The following is a 22,970-nucleotide window of genomic DNA, read 5'->3' as shown; positions in this document are numbered from 1 at the left end:
GGTAAAGATCACCTCACAATAAGTTGATAAGATTTTGTTGATTAAACAGCATAAATCTACAGGCCATATAACAAAGACCAGTTTCAATAACGAAAAAGTCGGTCCTCTTAGTGAGAACCATATGATAAATGTCTCTATGATAGTGAAGTATATTGTCCGCCTTGGGTACTGGAGCTAATCGTGACACATGGATGCTTTTGGTATCTTTTATGTTTACATCAATTTAAGGTAAGCTGATCAACAAGCCAATCTCCAAAAAATGATGATGTATTACATTAATGTGATGATAATGAAGCAAGAACAGCTTTTTGAGTTCATGCAACAAGGCAGTTATGTTGTAATAAGGTTTGGTTTTTGGCACAAAATGATAAAATAACAAATGCCCCAGTCATCTAACTTTCAGTAATTGGCTCACAGCGCATATAAATGATGAAATACTGCAGACATAAATGTGGATAAAACTGCTCCTCAGCATGTTCTCAAACAATTTCCTGTATATCATAACCTACAGGATTGCATCTTATTTTACAGCTCCCTCTTCTGTGATCACAGTCAAATAAGAATTACACGACACCTAATTGATTCCCCCAGGCCAAATTAGACCCTCACAAAGTTCAACAAAGTATGACTAACCTGACTGTGCTGCTGGCCTGATGCCAACCATTCACGCTCTCTTGACTGCTTCACCACGAGACCACTAAACATCCCCTAAAAAGAGCTCAGTCTCCCTGCACAATCACTAACATCTTATATATGAGTGCGTTTAAGTGTTTCAGCACGATATATTTATTGTTCCATATATAGCTAAAAGCTAATTTCTGTACTTGTACTTGTAATACTTTGATATTACAGATATAAGGGAGCTACAGTATAAGAACCTACCCATCATCCTTCCATTCAGTCCAAAGACTGACTCAGAAATGGAGTCGATCTTTGGACTGAGATGAAATGAGAGAGATGAATCATAACAGATCAGTTGGTTTATTTTATTGCTCATGTGATCTGTTGACTTTTTGTTTTTGCTGCTAAAAGAAATCTAAAACTCAAAATTCATAATTTTGAAATGAAGTGAACAGCTACATTAAAAAACTGGATCTAGAAAAAATTCTAAAGTGAGCACCAAGGCATGCAGTGTGAACGTAGTGAAACTAACCAGACAGTTTCTGCTTTGGTCCCCAAAATACTGTCTAATGGCAGCTTTCCTTTTTTTCAGCAGTTTCAAATGCTGGAACAGGGATTAATTGATCTTCCCTTGAGCAAAGCGAGTATATAGTAGAAGGGCTAACTGTGTGTTGTCCTTTTAGATTACTTTTAGCAGCAATGCGTCAAGCAGACGTCCCAAACAGGACACAGCAAGTGACCAATGGGGCTCAGAATACAGTCATCTTTTTGTTGAGTTTTTTCTTTTTTTAAGCTTTTCTGTTTTGCTTTTAAAGTGCTGTTAAAGTTGTCTCTTTACACAACGACCTGTAAAAAGAATCATCTACATGGGCCAACCACCCATGGTTGATTTATGATATGTGTGTGTCTGTGTGTGTGAGTGAGTGTGTGAATGAGCCTGTTTGACTTGTAAAATGTATCTATATACTTGTTTGCTTGTTGTTTTTTATTCAGCCTCCCTAAAAACCTGAATAACCTTGTTGCATCTTTGCTTTTTCTGCTGCAGAGCTGGAGTCAGCTCACCTTCAACTCAAGTCATATCAAAATTCTGCAGTGAAATTGACAAGGAAAACGGCTGTCTAATTTAATCGAGCTTTATCGTTCACATTTTACAGCAATCTCAGTAAAGATATTGTAATTTTTAAAAAATCTACTCCATGAATTGCTTGGATTGGAAGTGAGTTGGACTCTGGCCCTCTTCTGCAGTGTTTCACTTCATCTCTGCTGTGTTTGTGATTCCCATGTAGATCTCTGGCAAGAGATTGTTTCAATCTCCGATCTTTTTGCAGTTGCGTGTAAAAAGTAGGGGCCAGAGAGGTTTGAAAGTGACCCTTGTACGAGGCTATAACCTGGAGTCACTCTGGCTCTGTCTCTTACAGAACAAAGTGGAGGAGCTAAACCAGCGACTGAGGCAAGCTATTGATGGTCAGTCTTTCACAATGCTGCTGAGAATAAACAAATGACCTGTCCTTTAGTTAGTGTCGTTGAGGATATTGAAAGTCTGAGTTAATTTAGTGTAACTCTCTATGAATTAGTAAATGATTTATCATGTCTCACGTAAACCTGCATCATGATCCTAGACTTACAAGGACGCATGTGGTGGATTTTTGGTTTTACATGTTGCTGTGAATTGATTCCACTGTAGATTGCAGTGTTACACCCTTGCGTCTCTCTGCTGTGTCCCTCTGTGCTCTCCCTCTCTCAGACAGCAGGAACTTGCCTCATGGTCGACCTGCTGTACTCTTTCGTACCAAGTACTCCATCCTTCACCACAGTGACTACATCAGCGGCTACAGCGAGGCGCTCTCTATGCCTCTCTGGACATCGTACACTGTCAGCAGACAGGTACTCTTCTTTCTGTGCTCTTTGTCCTGGTGGACGTTAATTGTGAATATTTACTGTCAGCATACAGTCAACAAAGATTCAAAGGACAGCAAACCAGATGATGAAGTATACAGTCTTAGTGTCACACACTTACTAGAAACAGATTGATTTCATGCTATGATAAACTTATTGAACAATTGATGAGTCACACATAGCCTGAAGAACAAATAGTTGTTTTTTGTTAAATGAGTACAGGAGTTTTATCAGTGTTGTTGAAGATATTCTTGCAGAAAGACCCACGACTGCCCTCTAAGACTGAGGGTTAACCCTTTAAAACCTGTGCAAATTGTTTTGATTTATGTCAAGTACATGGGAACAAGGCAATGAGCATTAAAAGAAGAAATGGCCCCAAAATTAGCAAGAAATTCCTAAAAAGTACAAGTTTTTTTTAAAAATATAATAATAATAATAATTATTATTTTTTAAATGGTAAAAAATTAGAAAGTAAAGCAAAAACAAACAAGTAAATTACCAGGAAAATGGGTTTCAAAATAATACGAATGCTGTAACATAATTTTGAAACTGTAATAAAGATTTAAAAGGTATAGTTTTTCTCTAGCTTTCTTCTTAAGATGTCTTTCCCTAGCATTTTAAAAATAATTTTCTAAATTTACAAATTTCTTGCAATTTGTGGAACATTTCTTACCAAGTTGCTTATTGTCTTTTTTCCCCATGTTTTTGTAAGAAATTGAACTAGTTAGCTCAGTGTTCAAAGGTTTATATATTTGTGAAAGATGTCTGAAAGCAGCACAAGAAAAATGATGTTACTCCAGGTTTCAAAGGGTCAATTTCCCAAAATACAACACTGACCACACACTCTCATGTTGTAAATCTGCATCAGTGTGTCAGACAGTGGCACTGCTATTGGGTGGCCAGCATCTTTGCTGTTCTTTAAAATCCAGATATATTTATTGTGTCATGTTTTCTATACATACATGATATATACATGATATAGGTTTTAACAGGCTTTCTCTTTTACCAGACAAATTTTGCTCTGAAATTCTTGAAAACCAACATGAGTTTACACTAGATGTCAGCTGACCTTTGTCCTGTTTGTGTGTGTGTGCGTGTGTGTGTGTGCACGGTCCTCCAGGTAGAATTGTTTCCTCTGCCTGAAGTGCTGTCTAACTGTGTGAGACCTGATGCAGAGTCCCTCCAGCCTACAGTCAGTCTTGTACCAACTACAGAGCAGACAAACAGATCACCTACGCCTTCCTGTACCCACCACGTGAGTTCACCACCGCATCTTCAACACGGAAACACTAAATGACAGGAACACGGCAATTATTATTATTAAATATAAAACCGTCACTCAGGTTTTTTAAAAACTCTAAATCTAATTAAACTGCTTGACTGACACTGAACGTGTTAGGCGTCTTCAGATTCTTCTTTACAGACTGCTTAAGTGTTTGAAATATCAAATATTGAGCCAACAGTGCATCAACATGTTTTTATCTGAACAGTACTGTAAACAGCTGCTGCAAATTACCATTAAATAAATCCCAAGTATTCATGAAAAAATGATCACGTTTTGTTATGGAAGAAGCAGTGAGGTAAATTGTAGAATTATTATCAAAAACTGAAGTGTTGACAATATTTATGAACGCTATACTCATGTATACTATAGCCAATGAAAGTAAGTGCATCATTAACCCTTTGAAACCACCATCACTTTTCTCGTGGTGCATTTGGATGACTTTTACAAATCTTTTACAATTTGAATGCTGACAAAGATGGTTTGATTTCTTGAAAAAACATGGGAAAAAAGGCAAAGAGCAACTTGGCAAGAAATGTCCCAGAAATTACAAAAAAATAGTAGATTTGGAAAAAAATGTTTTTTTCCTAAAAGCTAGTAAAAAATGTCCAGAGAGCCATATTTAAAATTACCATTATAATATTTTTTAAAGTATCTTTTTTTTTAATTATTATAATTTTTAGACTGTTTTTGGATTTATTTCCTTGTGTGTGTGTGTGTGTGTGTGTGTGTGTGTGTGTGTGCGCGTGTGTGCACGTGTGTTTGTTTTACTTGTCTGTTATTTATTTATTTATGGTTATTTTCAGGTAATCTACGTGTACTTTTTACAAAGTCCTTGCTAAGTTTTGGGTCATTTCTTCTTAAGTTGCTCATTGCCTTTTTATCATGTCTCTGAATAAAAAATCAAGCCGATTAAAAAAATAAAAGAAATCTGTTAACTGTTTTGTAGGAATTATCAGTTGTTACTATAATATGTCAGCTTATATTACTATTAATTTTAAACAAAAACACTACACTAGCAAAGCATCTCATACGCCCTGTTCTGGGTGTCTCTTGTTTTACAGTCTGGGTCTCATTAATTTTATATTTTCCCATCATTCTTATCTGCTCTAATAACGTTCTACTCAGTAACATCATTGCTGGCATCTAACACCATCACTAAAACTGAAATGGTTTTTAAACATGTTTCTTTTTTTTCTTTATTGACAGAATTGTCTTCGACCATGGACAAAAAATATGATGCTGTCCTCATCACCAACACCGTCCCCATGTATCCTGCGTTCAAGAGTAAGACAGTCAGAACTTTCCTCGAGGGCTTCATGTCTGGAGTCCTGTTAAAACCTTGCACTGTATGTTTTTATTTTGACATTTTTCCTACACAAAAAAGTACTGATATAGTTACTGCTCTTCTATCACCTCAGGAATATGGAGTTACTTTCAGAGAGCTCTGGTGAAGAAATATGCCACTGAGAGAAACGGAGTGAATGTGCTCATGGACCCATATTTGACTACGACTATGATGGTGTCAGAGACTCAGCTGAGAAGATAAGAGAGTAAGAACACTCATTTCACTTTATTTCTGGATAAGCTTCATAAAGCTACAAACATTTTCAAATGTTTCAATTGTTTAAATGTTTCAGTGGTAGTGTGGGATTCATTCTGAGCTAAAACACTGAAAAAATAAAAATAGATTTTCCATCTCAATATCCCACCTTTTAAAATCATTTAAAACAACAATATGCATTCTAGTATCATATGCTGTTAAGAATATCATGGTCATCAATCCTAGATACCTCAGCCATACATTACTATTATTGTTTTTGTATTAACTCCACATTCCAATTAACATATCATGATTCCTTCTGATGACATTTAAATTTATGCTGTATTTTCTTTTCTCTAAAAAAAATATTGAGATAATACTTTATAAAAGCAATGAATCCTTAGCTTAAGTGTTTTGTATGTGATTTTCTTGCAGGTATGTGAGTGGGATGATACCCGTCCCCACACACTACTTTGTGGTCCTGACCAGCTGCTTAGATTTCACACAGGCTGCAGACTCGTGTAGCGGCCCGCTCAGCAGCGCCGCCTTCATCCTGCCTCACAGAGCCACCAATGACGAGACCTGCAATGTAAGCAACATCACATCTTTAAATACATATACACACATACATTCAGTGAGCATAGGACAAATGTATTTGGCATGTACTTTAAGTTTTTAGTTTGGCTTATATGCCATTCATAAGTATGGAGGGGTGGGCTTTATGACCTATACAGCAGTCAGACACCAATGGGCGATCGAGATGTTTTTGCTTCACTTTAGCGGAGCTGTCCTGTCTTCAGTCTTTATATACAGTTTATATTTTGACCTGAGTGTGTCCAAGTGGGTAACTTCCGCGGTGGAGAGACAAACTTCCAGTTTAGTGCTTCACCAGCTTGAATGGCAGTCTAAAGAATGTAATCCTGGGACTTTCCAAATGTTATAGAACTGGATGGCTTAAATCTCAATAGTGAAATGAGTTGTTTCGTGGGAGGTTTTGACAAAGAAATTATTCACTGATTTACAGACGTCTCTTTCCCGTTGTAAGTCAGTGGGGAAAAAGTCTCTCTGTCCAGCGGGCATCATGTGACGGTGTAATTCTACTTTTGGCCACTATGTAAAATTAGCATCAGAGCATGGGAATCACTCTGGGGGCTTGGGAGGGTGTACTCAGAGGCAAAGGAGGGAAAATCTGTTTGTGTGCTTCTCCCTGCAGAGCTCAGAGGAGGAGTCCCGCTGGGTGGAGGACCTGATGAAGATGCACACAGCTCGAGTTAGAGACGTGGAGATCCTGACGGGCTTGGACCTGTACCGCAGAACAACCCGGAGCTATGGCGAAATCCTCTCACTCAAGACCTACATGCACACCTACGAGAGCGAGATCTGACCCCTGCTGGCTCTGTGAACGTTGTTGATCTTTCAAACCGTGGTGGAAGTATGTGGTACAAGGCAGAGATGTGATCATCTCTATCACACTCAGCTTCACCAGCTGTAACTGTCGCGGGCTGCTACAGCTGCAGCTGTTGTGGCCCTTTCACTGAACATTTGCTTTAATCTCATTCATTTAATTCCTGCTGTTATGATACAGCTTCAACACCACTGAGATAGTAGCTATAAAAAAACTCAAGAACAACATGGCCCATGCAAGTGCTTAGTTTTTCATATTTCACTATACACTTTTCATAATTGAATCCAAACCAGTCATTATTTGTCATAATGTGTAAATATCAGAAAGACCAGCAATCATCATTTGTCCTCCAAGATTTCTCACAGAAATTTGCTTTAATTAATCTCACAATTTTGCAGAAAAGTTCTCTCTCTAACATGGCCAGATCAATCAGTCATGGGGTCCCTGTTAGGCCCCTCAGACAACCTCCATTCTCTGTGCATTGTCTGTTTGAGCCTTGAGATTGATATTTACTCGAGATTTTAATACAAGGGCCATGAGATCAGATAATATTGCAGTAGTGATCTGGTGATAGTGTATTTTAGTAATGCAAATTCCAAATGCATTTGCAATTTATTCATTTATCGTAAACAAAAGGACATACAGTGGAAAGTGGTCATTTCATATTACTCACAATCCCAAATACTTTATTTTTCATCTTCTAGCAGTATTGCACATAGGCCCTCCATAAAGTCAGTTACACATGCAGCATGCTGCAGATGTATCCCTAAAAGCAGGAACGGTTTTTGTACAGTTTATAAACATACAAATTATTTTCTAGAAAACGATATTCCTTCAAAATAAGTATTTTAAAGTGGTTAAAGAATATTTAATTGCACTACAAAGCCATTGACAGACTCAGTTCCAGACTTCACCTCACTCGGCACTCGGATTGTTAAACTCGTGCACATTTCAGTTTCCTTTAGACATCGATCCACTTTGTTTGACTCATTACACTTTGCATTGAACCGTTTCTCGTTATTTTCAGTGATTAAGAAGAAATTGCCTTTTTTTTTTTAATGAGTTGATAATGCAATTTTGTTTGTCTTTTATGTGTGTGTGTGTGTGTGTGTGTGTGTGTGTATCTGTGCACAGTGTGTATATGTTGAATTCAAGAAAACTATTGTTTGTGTTTGTTGATTGTGAATGTGTGTGTGACAATAATGTTGATGCTGATGATTTATTAATGTGTTCCTAAAACATTTACCACCTGTGAGACCTATTTATGCTTTATGTAAATGTCTTCACAATAAACAAGTGTTTTTAATAAAGCAAGTATGGCGCGTATAAAGTTAGTCCAATAACACTTGGAGGACATGAGTACTCAGCAGTAGTGGACCAACTTAAGCACAATCAGTCATCATAGCTATATGTAAGTCTAACATGAAAAACACCCTAGTTACAATACAAAGAAACTTCATATTCTTTCACATGAGCCCGCCCAACAGTAAAAAACAGACAGGATCTTACTGTCTATGCAGTACTGCCACCACGTGGACACTGGTAGAAGAGGGTGCGAAAGTAAAACCCCTAAACTCCGAAGATGAATATGAAAATCACCTGTGCTGGAAAAAAAATGTAGTTTATATATTTTATTTCGTTTTTTTTCCTGACATAATTTTAAATATAAAATTATATACTTATAAATATAGTTTTCTGGACATCTTGACCATATTTTTTTTTTTTTTTTTTTTTTACAATATATGAGAATTACAGAAATTAAAACCAATAAATCCATTTTATTTCGAAGGTTTAAATACTCGTGAGGGCGTCTGAAACAACGGAACTGGTGTCTATCAAGAATTTTTATTTTTTTAATTCGTTGTTTTTCCAGACATTTCTTACGAGACTCGAGCATATTTAAAGATTCAATCAGGTAACAAAAACAAGAAAGCAGGACAAACTATATGCGTCTTAAAGACTAAAATAACACTGCAGTAACACTGTATGAGGAATCGAGGACAAAAACAAAGGCATTCACAAGCATGCACCCTTGAATTGACAGTAAATGAAATAGGACCACCTCAAGGCTTTTTAAGCAGTTATTTATATTTTGTAGAGTCTAATTATTAATAAAAATGAAAAAACGGTGTTAATTTAAGTCCCACATTTCCGCGGGGACGTGAACGCAGCATGTTTTGAAATATTAGGCAGAATGACGCGACGCTAACTGAATTATACTTTCACTTCCGAAAACAAGTAGCTTCTGTCTGTTGCTGTAATGTAGCCTACACAGTAACCGAACAGGGGCGGGTGACATAAACAAGAACCCGTCACTTTTAACACTTTACTTTAAAGTGCAGTGTTTACAGCGTATGGGAGTGGACGCGACGCGTTGGTAAGATTCAATTGTTGTTGTGTCTGTACTTAGCAAAGTGAGACGGCTACCGTTAGCTTTTGTCAGGGCGAAATAACAGCGAAAACAAACACAGCTGAGTTAGCCAAACAGCGGTTATTTCGATATTTATCACGGTGAGTTCACCTGTCACCACTCCCAGGTGTTCTTTGAAGAAACTCTCCGGTGTTAAACCCACAGACAGATTACTGTGTTGAGCTGTGACAAGTGGCATTTACTCGGAATAAAGGAGTGTCACTCTGTGTGTAATATTGATCCTGACTGGTTATTCTTCATTTGGTAAACACGATAGAAAGCATTATCAGATTTAGGAAACAGCTTTAGAACAAAAGAAAGAAGAATTATGTATAAATATTAGTCATCATTACCTAAAAACTAAATCAGTTCAAGCTATGTATGGCATTAACTTGTCTAAATGATAACCCAGTAGGAAAAAACAGCTTTTGGGCAGTTGTCAAAGAAATAAAGTTCTTGTGAATTTACCTGTATATACTGTATTTCTGTGCTATGTTTGGTAGGACTGCTTCTGCCAATACTCAAAATGTTTTATAGACTGCTCCATGTGTACTATTCTAGCATAAGACTCAGGTCATGGGTTTGTCTGTTGAATTTCAATATCAGTGATTTCAGTTCAGATGTCTTTAATTATCATTGTGGCTGGTTTATTTTTGATTTGTGGATTCTGAAATGGGATTTTAGAGAGTTAAAAGGATGTTCGTTTATGGACTACTTACTCATAGACAGTATATTATCAACAGTAGATGTCAGTCAGCATGCCCACAATTTTGGAAAACCCTGCTTAACCCTTTGAACCCTGAGCAAAAAGTGTAATTCTCTTCAAAAACGTGAAAAGGCAATGAGCAAATTGCAAGAAACTGGTAAAAGGTGACTAGAAAACAACATAATGTTTTTAAAAAAAGGAGTGTGAGAGAGAAATATGAGAAAATTATCCAAAAAAGGAAACTGTCCAGAAACTCTGTACGATTAATATAATAGAATATTCAGAATATGCTGTAGAATATATATTTCTTTTTAAAATGTATATATTTATTTTTATTTAGCACTTTTTTAAAGTCAGTTATTGTTTTTGTTTTTTGTTTTTTTGGAAATTTCCAGGTAATTCTTTTGCAAATCTTTGCTTTTTTTCTTGCCAGTTTTTGGGTCACTTCTTGTCAAGTTGATCATTGCTTTCCTCCCCTGCTTTTGAAAGAAATCAAACTGATTTGCTGAAGTTTCAAAGGATTAAGTCTGACATGGAAGCTAAACAATGACCTGCAGTCGTTGTGTACTTTAGTCAACTAAAAAAAATTCCAGTTGAAAAAATCATTATCAGTTGCTTTATTTATTATAACTGGTTTACCTTTCCATCTGACACTGACTTCCAACAGGAAAATGAAACCGCTCAACGTACAGCCAGAATCCATTAAGAAACACAGTGATTTAACACTGCTGAATACAGGAGCTGCTCGTCCACTGCTGCCTCGATTGGCCAAAATATGTCATGTTGCTGCACCCCATCCATAGCTGTACAGTGCTGTTTAAATGGCTCAAAATATAGTAAACTTGGTCTTTTCATGTAATCCCACACAGGTGACTATTACGCAGTAAATATGGGTCAGAGAGAAGAAGACACAGTGTCGTGCCTTAACCTCCTCACCTACCACAGAGAGCTGCTGGTGTCCAGGCTGAGGAGTATTCAGTGCATCCTGGACAACCTGTTAGCCTGTGACTTCGTCTGTGAAGAGGATGTTGAGATCGTCCAGCGAACTGCCACCAAGCCAGATCAGGCATGAAACCTAAGATATATATATATATGTAGGCCATTTGTATCATTTTCATAAAAGAAAAAACATTTAAAAATATTTTTTATCACTCTGAATATTATTCATTTGTTAGAAATCCAAAATAAAGTATGAGGTTAGTGAAATTATAACCAACACAGATGCTCCTGCCTGTCTTTTTTTTTTTTTTTTCTAGGTGCGCAAAATCTTGGAGCTGGTCCAATGCAAAGGGGAGGAGGCCTGTGAATACTTTATTTACATCATATATAAAGTATGCGATGCCTACATAGACCTGCAGCCATGGTTGAAAGACATCAAGTACAACCCAAGCAGCGATGTATCGCTAATGACAGTGGTTAACACAGATCCCAGTAAGTATTAAAATCACTAATGCTGCTCTGTGCCACCAAGATGTTCATTTTACTCTCACACAACTCATGCAGTGAAATCTTAGTCTCATTTATCCAGTCATATGCAAACACATGTATTTTCACCACAAAACTGAAGTCAGGCTTTGAAGAGAGCAAAGATGGGTTTCAGCTTCAATTCAGTTTTGAAAAGTAAGATTTTGGATGCCGAAAACATCAAGCGCCAAGAAAAAATTTGTGAAAACAACCCCAAAAGTCAATGCCAGATATGCCAAAGAAAACTGATATGTTCGAAATCTACAACCAGCTCGACAAATCACCTGAAAAATGTAAGTGGCAGCTTAACCGTCATGTACTTTTTTTTTGCAGTGGCTAACTGACACATTTTTTGGGGTGCATTGTCTAGTGTCCTCCTCCCCCCTCGTTTCCTTATAGTTCATAAGTTTGCTCACACTTTTAGCTTCTGAAATAATCTAAAAGTTAAGCTGTACCTTGTGTGCATATGCCCACAGCGTCTCTCTTAATGAGGTGCCAAACAGCAGCTCTGCTCTGCTCTCTGCTGTGTTCACATTTCACAGAATGTCATCATTTTCTTCATTAATGATGTGTATTTTCCTGCACCCACAACCCAACCATAAGTTCCTGTGTGTGTAACAAGCAGAGTGTTCACGTGTTGTGCACCCTCCTATATAGGTGCATCTTACTGTCTGAACAATGTTCCCTTTAAAATACTGCACCATTCTGACTTAAGACTTGCTTACTCGCCAAAAAAACAATGGTCTTCTTTTGAGTGTCGAAAATGCTGGATCACTGGACCTGATAGCACTACTAAAAGCTTATATATTGCACTAATTCATTATCACCCTTTTCTAAGTCAGCAGGTATAGTAAGAAGTTGAGGCAGGACATGAGCCGGGAAACCTGCTTCATCATGTCATACGGCCAGAGAGAGGAGACCCGTCTGGAGGACCTGTACACAGACACACTGATGGAACTGCTGAACGACCGCAATGAGAGTCTGGGCTTCTTGGAGAGTCTAGACCAGCTGCTGAAAGACCATGCGGTCTTCAATCCAGAAGGTGAAACTATCTGTGTGATGGGGGATGCCGGTGTGGGAAAATCCATCCTCTTGCAGAAGCTCCAGAACCTCTGGTCCAAAAAAGAGCTGCAGACGGACACCATCTTTTTCTTCAAGTTCCGCTGTAGGATGTTCAGCGTCTTCAAGGACACAGAGCAGATCTCCCTCCGAGACCTTTTGTTCAAGTACAATTGCTTCCCAGATCACGATCCAGATAATGAGGTGTTTGATTACATCCTGCGCTTCCCCGAGAAGGTTCTTTTCACATTTGATGGCTACGACGAGATTCAGATAAACGATCTGATGAATTCTCCTGAAGTGGTGTCACCGGAAGACAAGGCTCACCCCCTCCAGCTGCTCATCAGTCTGCTCTGTGGGAAACTACTCCAGGGTTCCCAGAAGGTACTGACGGCCCGGACAGGCACTGAGATCCAGAGTAGGGTGATCAAAAAGAGGGTGGCTTTACGGGGGTTTTCCCCAGCTCATCTCAAGACCTACATCAACCTACACTTCAAGGAGCAGGAACATCGAGAGCTTGTGTCCATTCAACTGGATGCTAGCCCCCACCTGTGTGGCCTCTGCTCCACCCCGTTGTTCTGCTGGATCGTATTTAAGAGCTTTAGGCACCTGCACTCTATGCATGATAGTTTTCAACTGCCTGAAACCTGCATCACACTCACGGACATCTTCCTGCTGCTGTCTGAGGTATTCCTCAGCCGCTCTGCCTCACCTGCACCTTCCCTGCTGAAGAAAAGCACTCGGTGTGCCTCCGAGACTTTCAAAGCAGGGCTCAGGCCTCTCGCAGCATTTGCCAAACTTGCACTTCAGATTATGGAGAGAGGTAGCTTCATTTGCACCCAAGAGGAGATGACTGCATGCGGTCTGATAGAAGAGGACCTGACGTTGGGCTTTCTGAGACCTGTCAGTGAGCACAGTGATAGTGGAAGCCCTTCTACATTTGAAGTCCTCCATATCACCCTCCAGTCTTTCCTGGCCGCATTTGCTCTGGTGTTGGATGAGCAGGCTGCTCCCAGCTCCATCCTCAAGTTCTTCACAGAGTGTAGCAGGAAAAAAAGAACATCCTGTTTTCCTTTTGACTCCTGCATCAGCGACTCCTCAAAACCCAGTGAAAAGAAGCCGTTCACGAACAATGAACACCTCCAGTTCACTAATCTGTTCTTGTGTGGACTGCTGTCCAAGGCTAAAACCAGCCTCATGGAGCATCTTGTATCTCCTGTGTTACTAAAGAAAAAACGAGCCCTACTGAAATCCTACCTTTCCACCAGTGTAAAGTCCCACCTCCATGGTTTACCCCACTACAGCGGTGAAGAGGGCAAGAAAGTCCACGTTTTGCCCAACTTCCTGTGGATGCTGAGGTGCATCTTTGAGACAGGGAGCAAAGACATCGCTCAGATGACAGCCAAAGGCATCACAGCGAGTTTCATCAAGCTGGGTTACTGTGATGTGCATTCGGGTGACTGCACTGCCCTGAACTTTGTCCTACAGCACCGTCAGAAGCTCCTGGGCCTTGACATGGACAACAACAACGTCAGTGACTACGGGGTGAGCCAGCTGAGGCCGTCCTTTTGTAAAATGACAGTAGTAAGGTAAAAAAAAAAAAAAAAATGTAACCATGTTTCACCTACTTTCTAACCGTCATTGAGAGAAGTTCAGACTAACCAAAGTTCTTGTCTTCAGATTGAGCGTCAATCACCTGTCTGACAGCAGCATCAAGGTTCTTGCAGAGGAGCTGTGTAGGCACAAAGTTGTGGAGTACCTCGGGTGAGTCAACATGACACTGTTTCCAGGGTGCTTCAAACTAAACAGTCTGCATTCCAGCCATGCTCAACATACATGTGTACCAGTGGTGGAAGAATTCTTCAGATTGTTTGTGAATTGCTGTGTGAGCATACCAAAACAGTAATCTATAAAGACTCTTTTACAAGTTCTGCATAAAAAATTCCTAAAAAGTAGGCTACTTTTAAAAGTACTTTTTCTACAGGCAAAAGTACCCTGTGCCTGAAATATTGTTGTTTTACATTAGATGGTTAACACTGATCAGTGTTTGAGCAGTTTTACTGTCTTAGCTGCTTAAAGTTGCACTTGTTTATACAACTAATTTAATCCAGCGATTTCCTACAAGGGGGTCGTGTCCTGCTTTTTCCTTTAAGTTATTTTTATGTCACAGATAAGAAACAGTAAATCAAAAACAAGATATTAAACCTGCCCCAAAATAGCACTTAAAGCCCTGTATGTGATTTATCCTAGCTTCATATGAGCAGAGTAAAAGTCCATTAGGCTCATTTATGCAATGGGAAAGGCTTATGCTAATAATGTTAGCATGTTTTGTACATGAGGTAAACATGTCTAGTTTGAGTTTTTATTAGTAAACCTTGTTAATTATAAGGACCCCAATTTAGTAATGTGCCCTTTGCTAAATGTTGCTGTTTTACAACACTTGAGAGGAAATCTGCTAGCTGCTAGGCTAATGTATGCAATGCAAAAATGTTAGCATGCTGTAGCCTATACTTGGGGAAATTGTGTCTAGCGAAGTAAGACGTCTCCACGCCATTTGTAGAACAAAGTTGGTAAAAACAAAAGAAAAAGAAGAATGGAAGAAAAAAATAAGATGAAGGTATGAAGTAAAGCTAAGGGTACGTACGAAATGTACAGCGCTGAAAAGTAACTTGCTGACTTGTTTGGTATGTGATGTAATAGGTGAACCAGAAGAAGGTCTAAAAGCAACTAGCTGAAAGGGAGCATATCTCCACCTACTGCTGTGGAGTTAGATGTACTTCTAGCAATAAATGGATTCTCCCTCGGTGTTTGTATACTGGGACAAGGACAGCAGTACAATTAAATGGCCTAATTGGGCTTAAACTGTAGTGCCACTTAACTGTGCATTTAAACGTACTGATTGCGATTGGGTGTGAAGACGTAAGCTCTGTGTGCTAATGGGGACATTCTGCTTACGACTCCAAAAATGCTTTGGCTTGCTCTGCAGCTTCATGTGCTTGTAATTTATTCAATCATCTTTGTTCTTGGTTTTCAAAGGAAGTCATTCACTGTGCAGGGGAAACTGGCAGTTTTACAATAGAAGAAAAAGGGAACCAGAGGGTATTGTTTGGTTTAAAGCCTCATTTTGGTCTCCTATGGTACATAATTGAATCTTGGCTGTAGAAAAGGTAGAGGTAAAAAAGTAACCTGCAGGTAAAGGTAGAGCATCTCCCCAACAAGTGTTAAAGCTCCATAAAATACAAGTGAAACAGTTTTAAACCCTGTTTTGCATTGTTGTCCTCAGGCTTTACAGCAATCACATCACAGACGTTGGAGCCAAGCTAGTCGCTCAGATCATTGAGGAATGCCCGAAGCTGCGAGTTGTAAAGTATGTTTCTAACCTGTACCAATATTAAATTTGAATATTTTAGTAATGATAATCATTTTAAAATGAATATGTCATGGTTTAATGTCTCTTACATTGATGTTGTTACTTTGTCCTTAGGATCGGTAAGAACAACATCACTAGTGTTGGTGGGGGGTATTTGGCTCGAGCCATTCAGAAGAGCACTTCGATATATGATGTGGGGTAAGACTTCACTACTGTCAAACATCTTGTTTGCTGATTTAGATCATTTAATGCAGGATATTATCATCCCAATGAGCTCATGAAAGCAATTAGATCAACTAGAGAAGAAAGGATTAAGAATAACTGAAGTGTTTTTCAACTTGAACCATATTTTTCCCATGTCATTGTGTTGACGTCACTAAGTGAAGCAAGAATGTTGTAAACTGGTTCATTATTTGGTGAGACTGAAACAAGCTGCAATATAACCATTCAGGGAATGTTTGCACCGTCAGTTTACATCTACTTGAAAAGATTGTTTTTGCCACTGATATTTTCAGATTAGAATTTATTAGTTAAACAACTAAAAGTGAGGAGTCCTACAGAGATAGCCCTTTTTTTTGAATATGCTTTTTGTTTAAACAGAAACATCCCCAAAATCCCTATCATTTTATCCTTGTATAACACTTCATTCAAAGTCAACAGAAACAAAATAAAACTCATGACATCTTCCAATGTTCCAACAATCACCAACTCCGCTTTGGTTAAAATTAACCCTTTATTCATCCAGTTAGATGTGAAAATATGCTGGCTCAATACACACTAAAATTACTGTCTTTTTAAATAGAGTCTGGGTGATTTGGCGATGGCATCTTCAGGCTGCTTGTTAAAAAAAGGATCTTACTCTTTAACAAAAAGATCTGTCTTCTGTAAGCATCCTTTCCTTAATGTTTTCAGACACTTAGAATAATAATCCACGGTTTCCTGTTCCGCAGCCGAAAGGATAACAACCTAATTTGCGAGCTCCCCCGACGGTTTTGAAAAAAAAAACCCCGAAAACTCTGATTTTGTCAACCCTAGTGTATATTTTCCATCGACGCTAGTAAAGCGGCTAATGCAGCGACAAGCTAATCTTGAGGCCAAACTACTAGACCAGGAGGGATGAGCGCGGCGAGATAACTTGAGGATTTATGGAATTCTTGAAGAAAAAGAGGGTACCAATATGGTTGGATTTCTGGACAATTGAAAGTGCTGAAAAAGGCACTCGACCTTCCTGGTGAAAAGGAGCTCAGAAGTAGACGAGCACACCGAGCACTGGCACCGAAGCCCGGCAGCATACAGGCAAAGCCCCGGTCTATAGTGGCCAAGTTCGGGAGTTACCGGACAAAAGAAGAAGTGCTTAGGAAAGCCTGGCAGAAAAAATGGAGCGTTTTGGGATATGTTCGCTTCTACGTTGACCACGATTTTCTTCCCGAAGTGCTTAGGAAATGAGGTGAATATGCAGAAGCCAAGAAAGTGCTGAAAGAAAAACAAATAAAGTTACAAACGCCCTATCCTGTGAGGCTGCGGGTCTTCTATGAGGATGGCACCCGTTTATTTCAGAACGCGGCAGAGGCTACAAGCGATATGGCTGCGTGAGGGTTTCCAGTCATGGCGGTGAGGTCCCCCGCTGCTCCGGACGAACAGGAGATTCGGCTCCTGTCTACCTGGCAGGTGAAGGGAAGAGGGCTGGAATGATGATCAGGAACCTGTTGTAGTGGGCGGCTACACACAACCTAAGAAACACCACCACACTAAATATAAGGAAAAACTTAAGGAATTTAGAAGGTGATCTCCGACCCCAAATGACTGATGTCTTACAGTCAATCTACAAACGCAGATAAGTTTTGATTCTTAAGTGCCTCGGCTCACCCTGCGTCCCTCCCTCTTTTTTCTTTTTCGATTGCCAAAGGATGAACCAGGAGTTTAATATATACTGATACTTATGTTTCCTACTGTCCGAATGTCTCTCTAGCTGAATGAGTCGGGACTTGCTAATTGGGGAGTTGTCCACTGGCTAGTTTGTTTTAGTTTAATTTTATTTGGACTTTGGCGAGAATGCGGCCACATTTTAGGGCCCCACCACTGACACGACGTGGGATTTTCCTTTACAAGGGCTTTGACTTTACAAACACCCACCTCTACCTTGGAAACAACCATTCTTTGCTGTTTTGGTAATGCTCTACTAAAAACTGTTCTTTTTTTATCATTGTTCTGTGTTTGTTCTCTGGGAGAGATACTCTTAATGTACATGTCTGATGCCACCAGTGATATAGGAGGAGATTTGATTTGTGTCAATCAATATATAAAGTTATGAACAGGCAGGTACTTAACGTCATTTCATTCAGTGTGAAAGGGATTTCAAACCCAGTTAAGCGAAGTCAAATACTGTCAAAGATGAAAGGGAAAATGCTTAGATTTTATTCCTGCAAGAGACACACCTCACGCCATCAGAACATAAAAAACTTAAGAGAATGGGATTTTCAAGGGCATATTATTCATCCTATAAACCAGGCCGTAGGAGAGGTGTAGCAATTTTAATAACCCAAAACTTTACTGCTACATCATTGCATAGAAAAATTAATGTTCTAATTACAGAACTGGGCATATTAGATCTCTGGAGAGACTTTTACCCATCAGGTCGGGATTATACTTTTTACTTATGTCCCCATGACACTTATTCAAGAATAGATAATTTTTTTTGTCGTTTTATTTTGTGGGATCGCTTTAAAATCCAGAGATGTGATATTGGAAATATTAATTTATCTAACCATGCGCCTCTCTCTTGCACTGTATATATTAATGACAACCTGGGTAGAACATTGTGGAGACTAAATACAAGTATTCTCAACAACCCACGTTTTAAGACTCAATTGAAAAGGGAAATTAAAACATTTTTAGAAGAGAATGATAAGAAAGAGATTGATTCAGCTATAGTATGGGATACCCTGAAAGGGGTTATCAGGGGGAAAATTATATTGTATTGTGCCCATCAAAAAACGGATAAACAATCAAGACTAACAGACCTTAACAAAGATTTAAAAGATCTTGAGTCACAGCATAAAATGGAACAAAAACCAGATCTACTGACAAAAATGAAGAAAATTAGGAATGAAATAAATATGTTATATTCACAAGAAACTGAGAAAAATATTATATTTACAAAGCAGAAATACTACAAATCAGGCTCAAAATTAATAAAACTTTTAGCCAGAAAGCTGCAAAAACAAAAGGCGGAAAACACAATATACAAAATAAGTGACCCAGAATCTAAAACTACAAAGTGTAAACAAGATGAAATACAAAGAATATTTAAAAAGTACTACAAGCTTTTGTATACGCAACCCCACTTAGATGGGGAGCAACAAATAAATGAGTTCCTTACTACTCTCAACTTACCTGTCTTATCTGAGGACAAAAATCAAACATTAACAGCAGTAATAACTGAGGCAGAGATAAAAAGTGCCATCTCCAGATTGAAAGTGAATAAATCACCTGGCCCAGACGGCTTTTCTACTGAGTGGTATAAGGTTTTTCAATTTGAGTTAATACCAACCCTACTTCAGGCTTGCAATACAACCTTAAATGATGCTAAATGCCCCCATCATGGAGTGAGGCAGTGATCTCAGTTATCCCTAAAGAGGGAAAAGACAAATTAGAATGCAGATTGCACAGGCCAGTTTCAGTGCTGAATGTTGACTACAAACGTCATATATAAGATGACATATATAGATGGAACCCCATTTCCGTCCTTGGTCTTAGCCACAGAATTCACTCTGTAAAAATAACCGTCCTTCCACAACATCTCTTTATTTCAAGCACTTCCTGTAGATGTTCCCTCAAAACAATTTAATGAATTGAATAAAATATTTTCTAGATTTACTTGGCAGGAAAAAAACACCGGGTGAAGGAAGGAGGAATGGCCCTCCCTCATTTTAGGAATTATTCATATGTAGCCCAGATTTAACCTTTGATTAACAAATGTACTCCAACATTTCAAGCTAGGTGGAAAGACAGTGAACTATCTATAATGAATGATCCTCCAGTCCATGCTGTATTGGCTCACCAAAGTCTGGGAAGATATATTGATAATTTGCAAAACCTGTGGATGAAAGCTCAATTACAAATCTGGAATATGATAAAAGGAGAATAGAAAGCTTATGATCCTGGGTTCAAGCCTAATAAAATGGATCATAGGTTTAAGGCTTGGATCCCAAAGGGAATAACAACATTTTATTCCCAGAATACAGAAAAAGGGCGATGAAAAGACTTTGAAAAACTGAGAAATGAAAATCATCTTGAAAAATCAGATTTTTATAGATACCTCCAGATACACAGTGGTTTTGAACATAACATTAAAAATAAGACAGACTTTGATGATCCAGATTTTGTGGAATGCATGGATAGATGACCTTTTTATGTTTTATGTTACCATATTCTTATTATTTTTATTATTATTGTTATTTATTTATTTATTTTTTTACTTTATTTTTTAACTGCACTGACAAATCTCCTCATGAAATATCTTATCAAGCTTTTATATGTACACATGATCTCTCCCAAATTTCAATTCCCCAAAGGAAATTGAACTGTCTATATTAATGTATGTTCTGTACCATTAAAAAATGCTGTCCAAAAGAATTTCAAAAAAGAATAATAATCCGAACATGTCGATTGCAAAACCAAGCACTTTGAGTGGACATAAATTGACAGGTGAACATGTCCCGAGGGGTTACTTTGCAGCTTTTTCACTGTTGCTGTCTGCAGCGCTCTCACTCAATACAAGAATTGTTGTTTCAAGTAGTCATTTACACACAAAAACAATTTTAAAAAAAGTTTGATCAATATCTATCACTAACATGAAACGTGACATCTTATCTTAGAAAAATAAAATGTAATGATTAAACTCAGAGTTGATGAAGAGTACTTCCATTAAGATTCTCTAAATGTTTTTGGCTAGTTTGAAAAGAGTTGTTTGACTTGTTTAATCCTGGTGGACGTGTGCGTGCAGTTTAAAAATGTGAAATTAAACAATGAAAAAAGGTCTTATTAATTTTCTCATTGAGGACACTGCAGGCTTAAGTAAGGAAACTCACATGATGGTTTTGATATTTTTGCTTGCAGAATGTGGGGAACAGCATCGGAGATGAGGGAGCACAAGCGTTTGCGGAAGCTCTGAGGCACCACCCACAGCTTACAAACCTCAGGTGTGAAGAGCTGCGTACGAAGACGATAAAAACCTACAAATTTAAACTCATTGATTACATTTCAGTTCACTGTGTTTCTGTGTTCCAGTCTCTCAGCCAATGGCATTACATCTGAAGGTGGGAAGTGTCTGGCAGAGGCGCTGAAAGAGAGAACAGCGTCCTCAGGATATTCTGGTAGGCAGGTTGCTCAGTTTGAGCTACATGATTTTCACAGTTTTAACAGCTGCTCTCTGAACAAAGGTCCGTGTCTGTGCTGTTGTAGGTTGGTGCAGAATGAGTTAACTGATGATGCAGCTCCACATTTGGCTGAGCTGGTCCAAGCGAACACAGGTTTACTCCATCTCTGGTAAAAGAAAACACATACGCACGAGCGCACTCTTTTAAGTCGCACGATGACACAGTGGACGAGGACGTGGCCACACATTGATCGTCCCCTGTTTTGTGTATTTGTCCCGCAGGTTAATCAGCAACCAGTTCACTGTGGAGGGGATCAGAAAGTTTTGCTGAGGCTCTAACTCACAACACAAAGCTCCAAGAGATATGGTGAGGATAAAATACAATTCACATTTCTTTTTCTTGAGTTGACTGTTTTGTAGCCTTTCTATCTGTGGTAACACAAAAATGTTAATCCTTTATCAAAATTATAGATGATTTTAGGCGGAAACAAGGACAGAAAATAACAGAAATAAAAGAAAATAATTCTACCAAGTAGTCACAGTTAAGGTGAGACTATAGTGAGTTTCCAATACAGTTTTTTTTTTTTTTTTTTTTACATGTTTCTCTGCAGGCATCTATGTATGTTGCATATCATTGCCTTTTTAAAAAACATTTTATTAAGTTTTCATCACAAAAAAGAAAATGCATCAAGGATTTATTGACCCCCTATGTGCCTGGGCGCTCTCTCAGATCTGTGGATGCTGCTCTTGCTCGTTGTTCCCCAATCTCGGCTTGTGACAAAAGGTGATCGTGCCTTTGCTGTCGGAGCCCCCAAACTGTGGACCTCATTGCCAATTGAGATCAGACTCTCTACTTCTTTAACTTCTTTTAAATGCCTTCTTAAGACTTTCTTTTATAGGAAAGCATTTATGAAGGAATAATATGTGACAGATTTTTTATTGTTTTATTGCTACCTTGTTTTTGCAATATGTGTTATGCGATACAATAACACCTTTTGCAGCACCTGCTGCATCATGCCCAAGGAAGTCCAGTTTCCTACTGACATGCATGCAGCCACAGCATCATGTGACCTATAGAAGCCAAAAAAGGGTTGTTCCATTGCAGTTTTTGTGAAATAACACTTTATTTTTTTTGTTGCCTTTAATACCACCTCATGTAAGCATGAACTTTTTTTTCAATAAATGGGATTTTTTTTTCAAAATTGACATCCATTAGGTGTAATTTTAATTTGCGAAATTTGAGCGTTAATGGAAACCCGCCTACAGTTAATCAAACATTAGTTATATAGTGTAGTGGTTGTAATTAGGGTGACAAACCCTTCAGCAGCATCAGAGCCATTTCCATGTGTCTCAATGCATGAGTGTGTTTTAGATGTGAGTAAATGTCTGATGGTGTCTCATCATGTCCCTGCAGTGTGAAAGGAAACAAGCTCTCTGAGGAGGAAAGAGAAACAGTTTGTGGAAGAGAAGCGGCTGCGGTTCCACTGACTGGGCACTCACGTGAGACGTGCATGCACTGAGGTATGTCGGTATGGCAGAAAACATATAGTGTGTGTTCACTGTATGCATGCAGTGTGTTAGCAAAATGATTTGCTACAGTATTTTCTGCAGAGATTTCACTCGTGTGTACCTCTGTGGCTGTGGACACCAAGTCTGACTGTAAATTATGTAAATACTTTAAATTCATCAGTTATTGTTGAAGAAACCATTTTTGCACTGAGGAAACTGTTTCATGTGGGAGATGTTGACAGTTGACATGACATCACAAAAAAAATAGGAAGTGGCAGCACTGATGAATAAAATGAAAACAAAGCTTACTTCCTTCTTCATGAACCTT

The 22,970-nt window shown here is 38.6% G+C and overlaps 2 protein-coding genes across 2 annotated transcripts in view; both read left to right on the top strand.

Moving 5' to 3' along the window:
- Nucleotides 1-7,749, top strand: part of LOC121945365 (ectonucleotide pyrophosphatase/phosphodiesterase family member 2-like) — a 31,361-nt gene extending 23,612 nt beyond the window's left edge. Inside the window, 9 exon segments of the mRNA XM_042489497.1 lie at nt 1,950-2,085; nt 2,366-2,505; nt 3,638-3,686; nt 3,689-3,772; nt 5,009-5,086; nt 5,221-5,289; nt 5,292-5,352; nt 5,778-5,931; nt 6,556-7,749. Of these exon segments, the coding sequence (XP_042345431.1) occupies nt 1,950-2,085; nt 2,366-2,505; nt 3,638-3,686; nt 3,689-3,772; nt 5,009-5,086; nt 5,221-5,289; nt 5,292-5,352; nt 5,778-5,931; nt 6,556-6,726 (942 nt within the window). The 3' untranslated portion in view covers nt 6,727-7,749.
- Nucleotides 7,750-10,737: 2,988 nt separating this feature from the next.
- nod1 (nucleotide-binding oligomerization domain containing 1) lies at nt 10,738-22,779 on the top strand. The gene is given in 15 exon segments (XM_042490810.1): nt 10,738-10,929; nt 11,120-11,294; nt 12,166-13,975; nt 14,067-14,150; nt 15,670-15,753; nt 15,871-15,954; nt 16,559-16,565; nt 20,875-20,957; nt 21,046-21,103; nt 21,106-21,131; nt 21,220-21,303; nt 21,416-21,455; nt 21,457-21,500; nt 22,548-22,578; nt 22,580-22,779. Coding segments are annotated over 15 exon segments (2,829 nt in total). The 5' UTR covers nt 10,738-10,752; the 3' UTR covers nt 22,622-22,779.
- Nucleotides 22,780-22,970: the final 191 nt, after the last annotated feature.

This window comes from Plectropomus leopardus, chromosome 7 (assembly GCF_008729295.1).
Source record: "Plectropomus leopardus isolate mb chromosome 7, YSFRI_Pleo_2.0, whole genome shotgun sequence".
Classification (NCBI taxonomy): domain Eukaryota; kingdom Metazoa; phylum Chordata; class Actinopteri; order Perciformes; family Serranidae; genus Plectropomus; species Plectropomus leopardus.
Note: the sequence above shows the minus strand (reverse complement) of the source record. Positions and strands in the feature narration are given on the sequence as shown.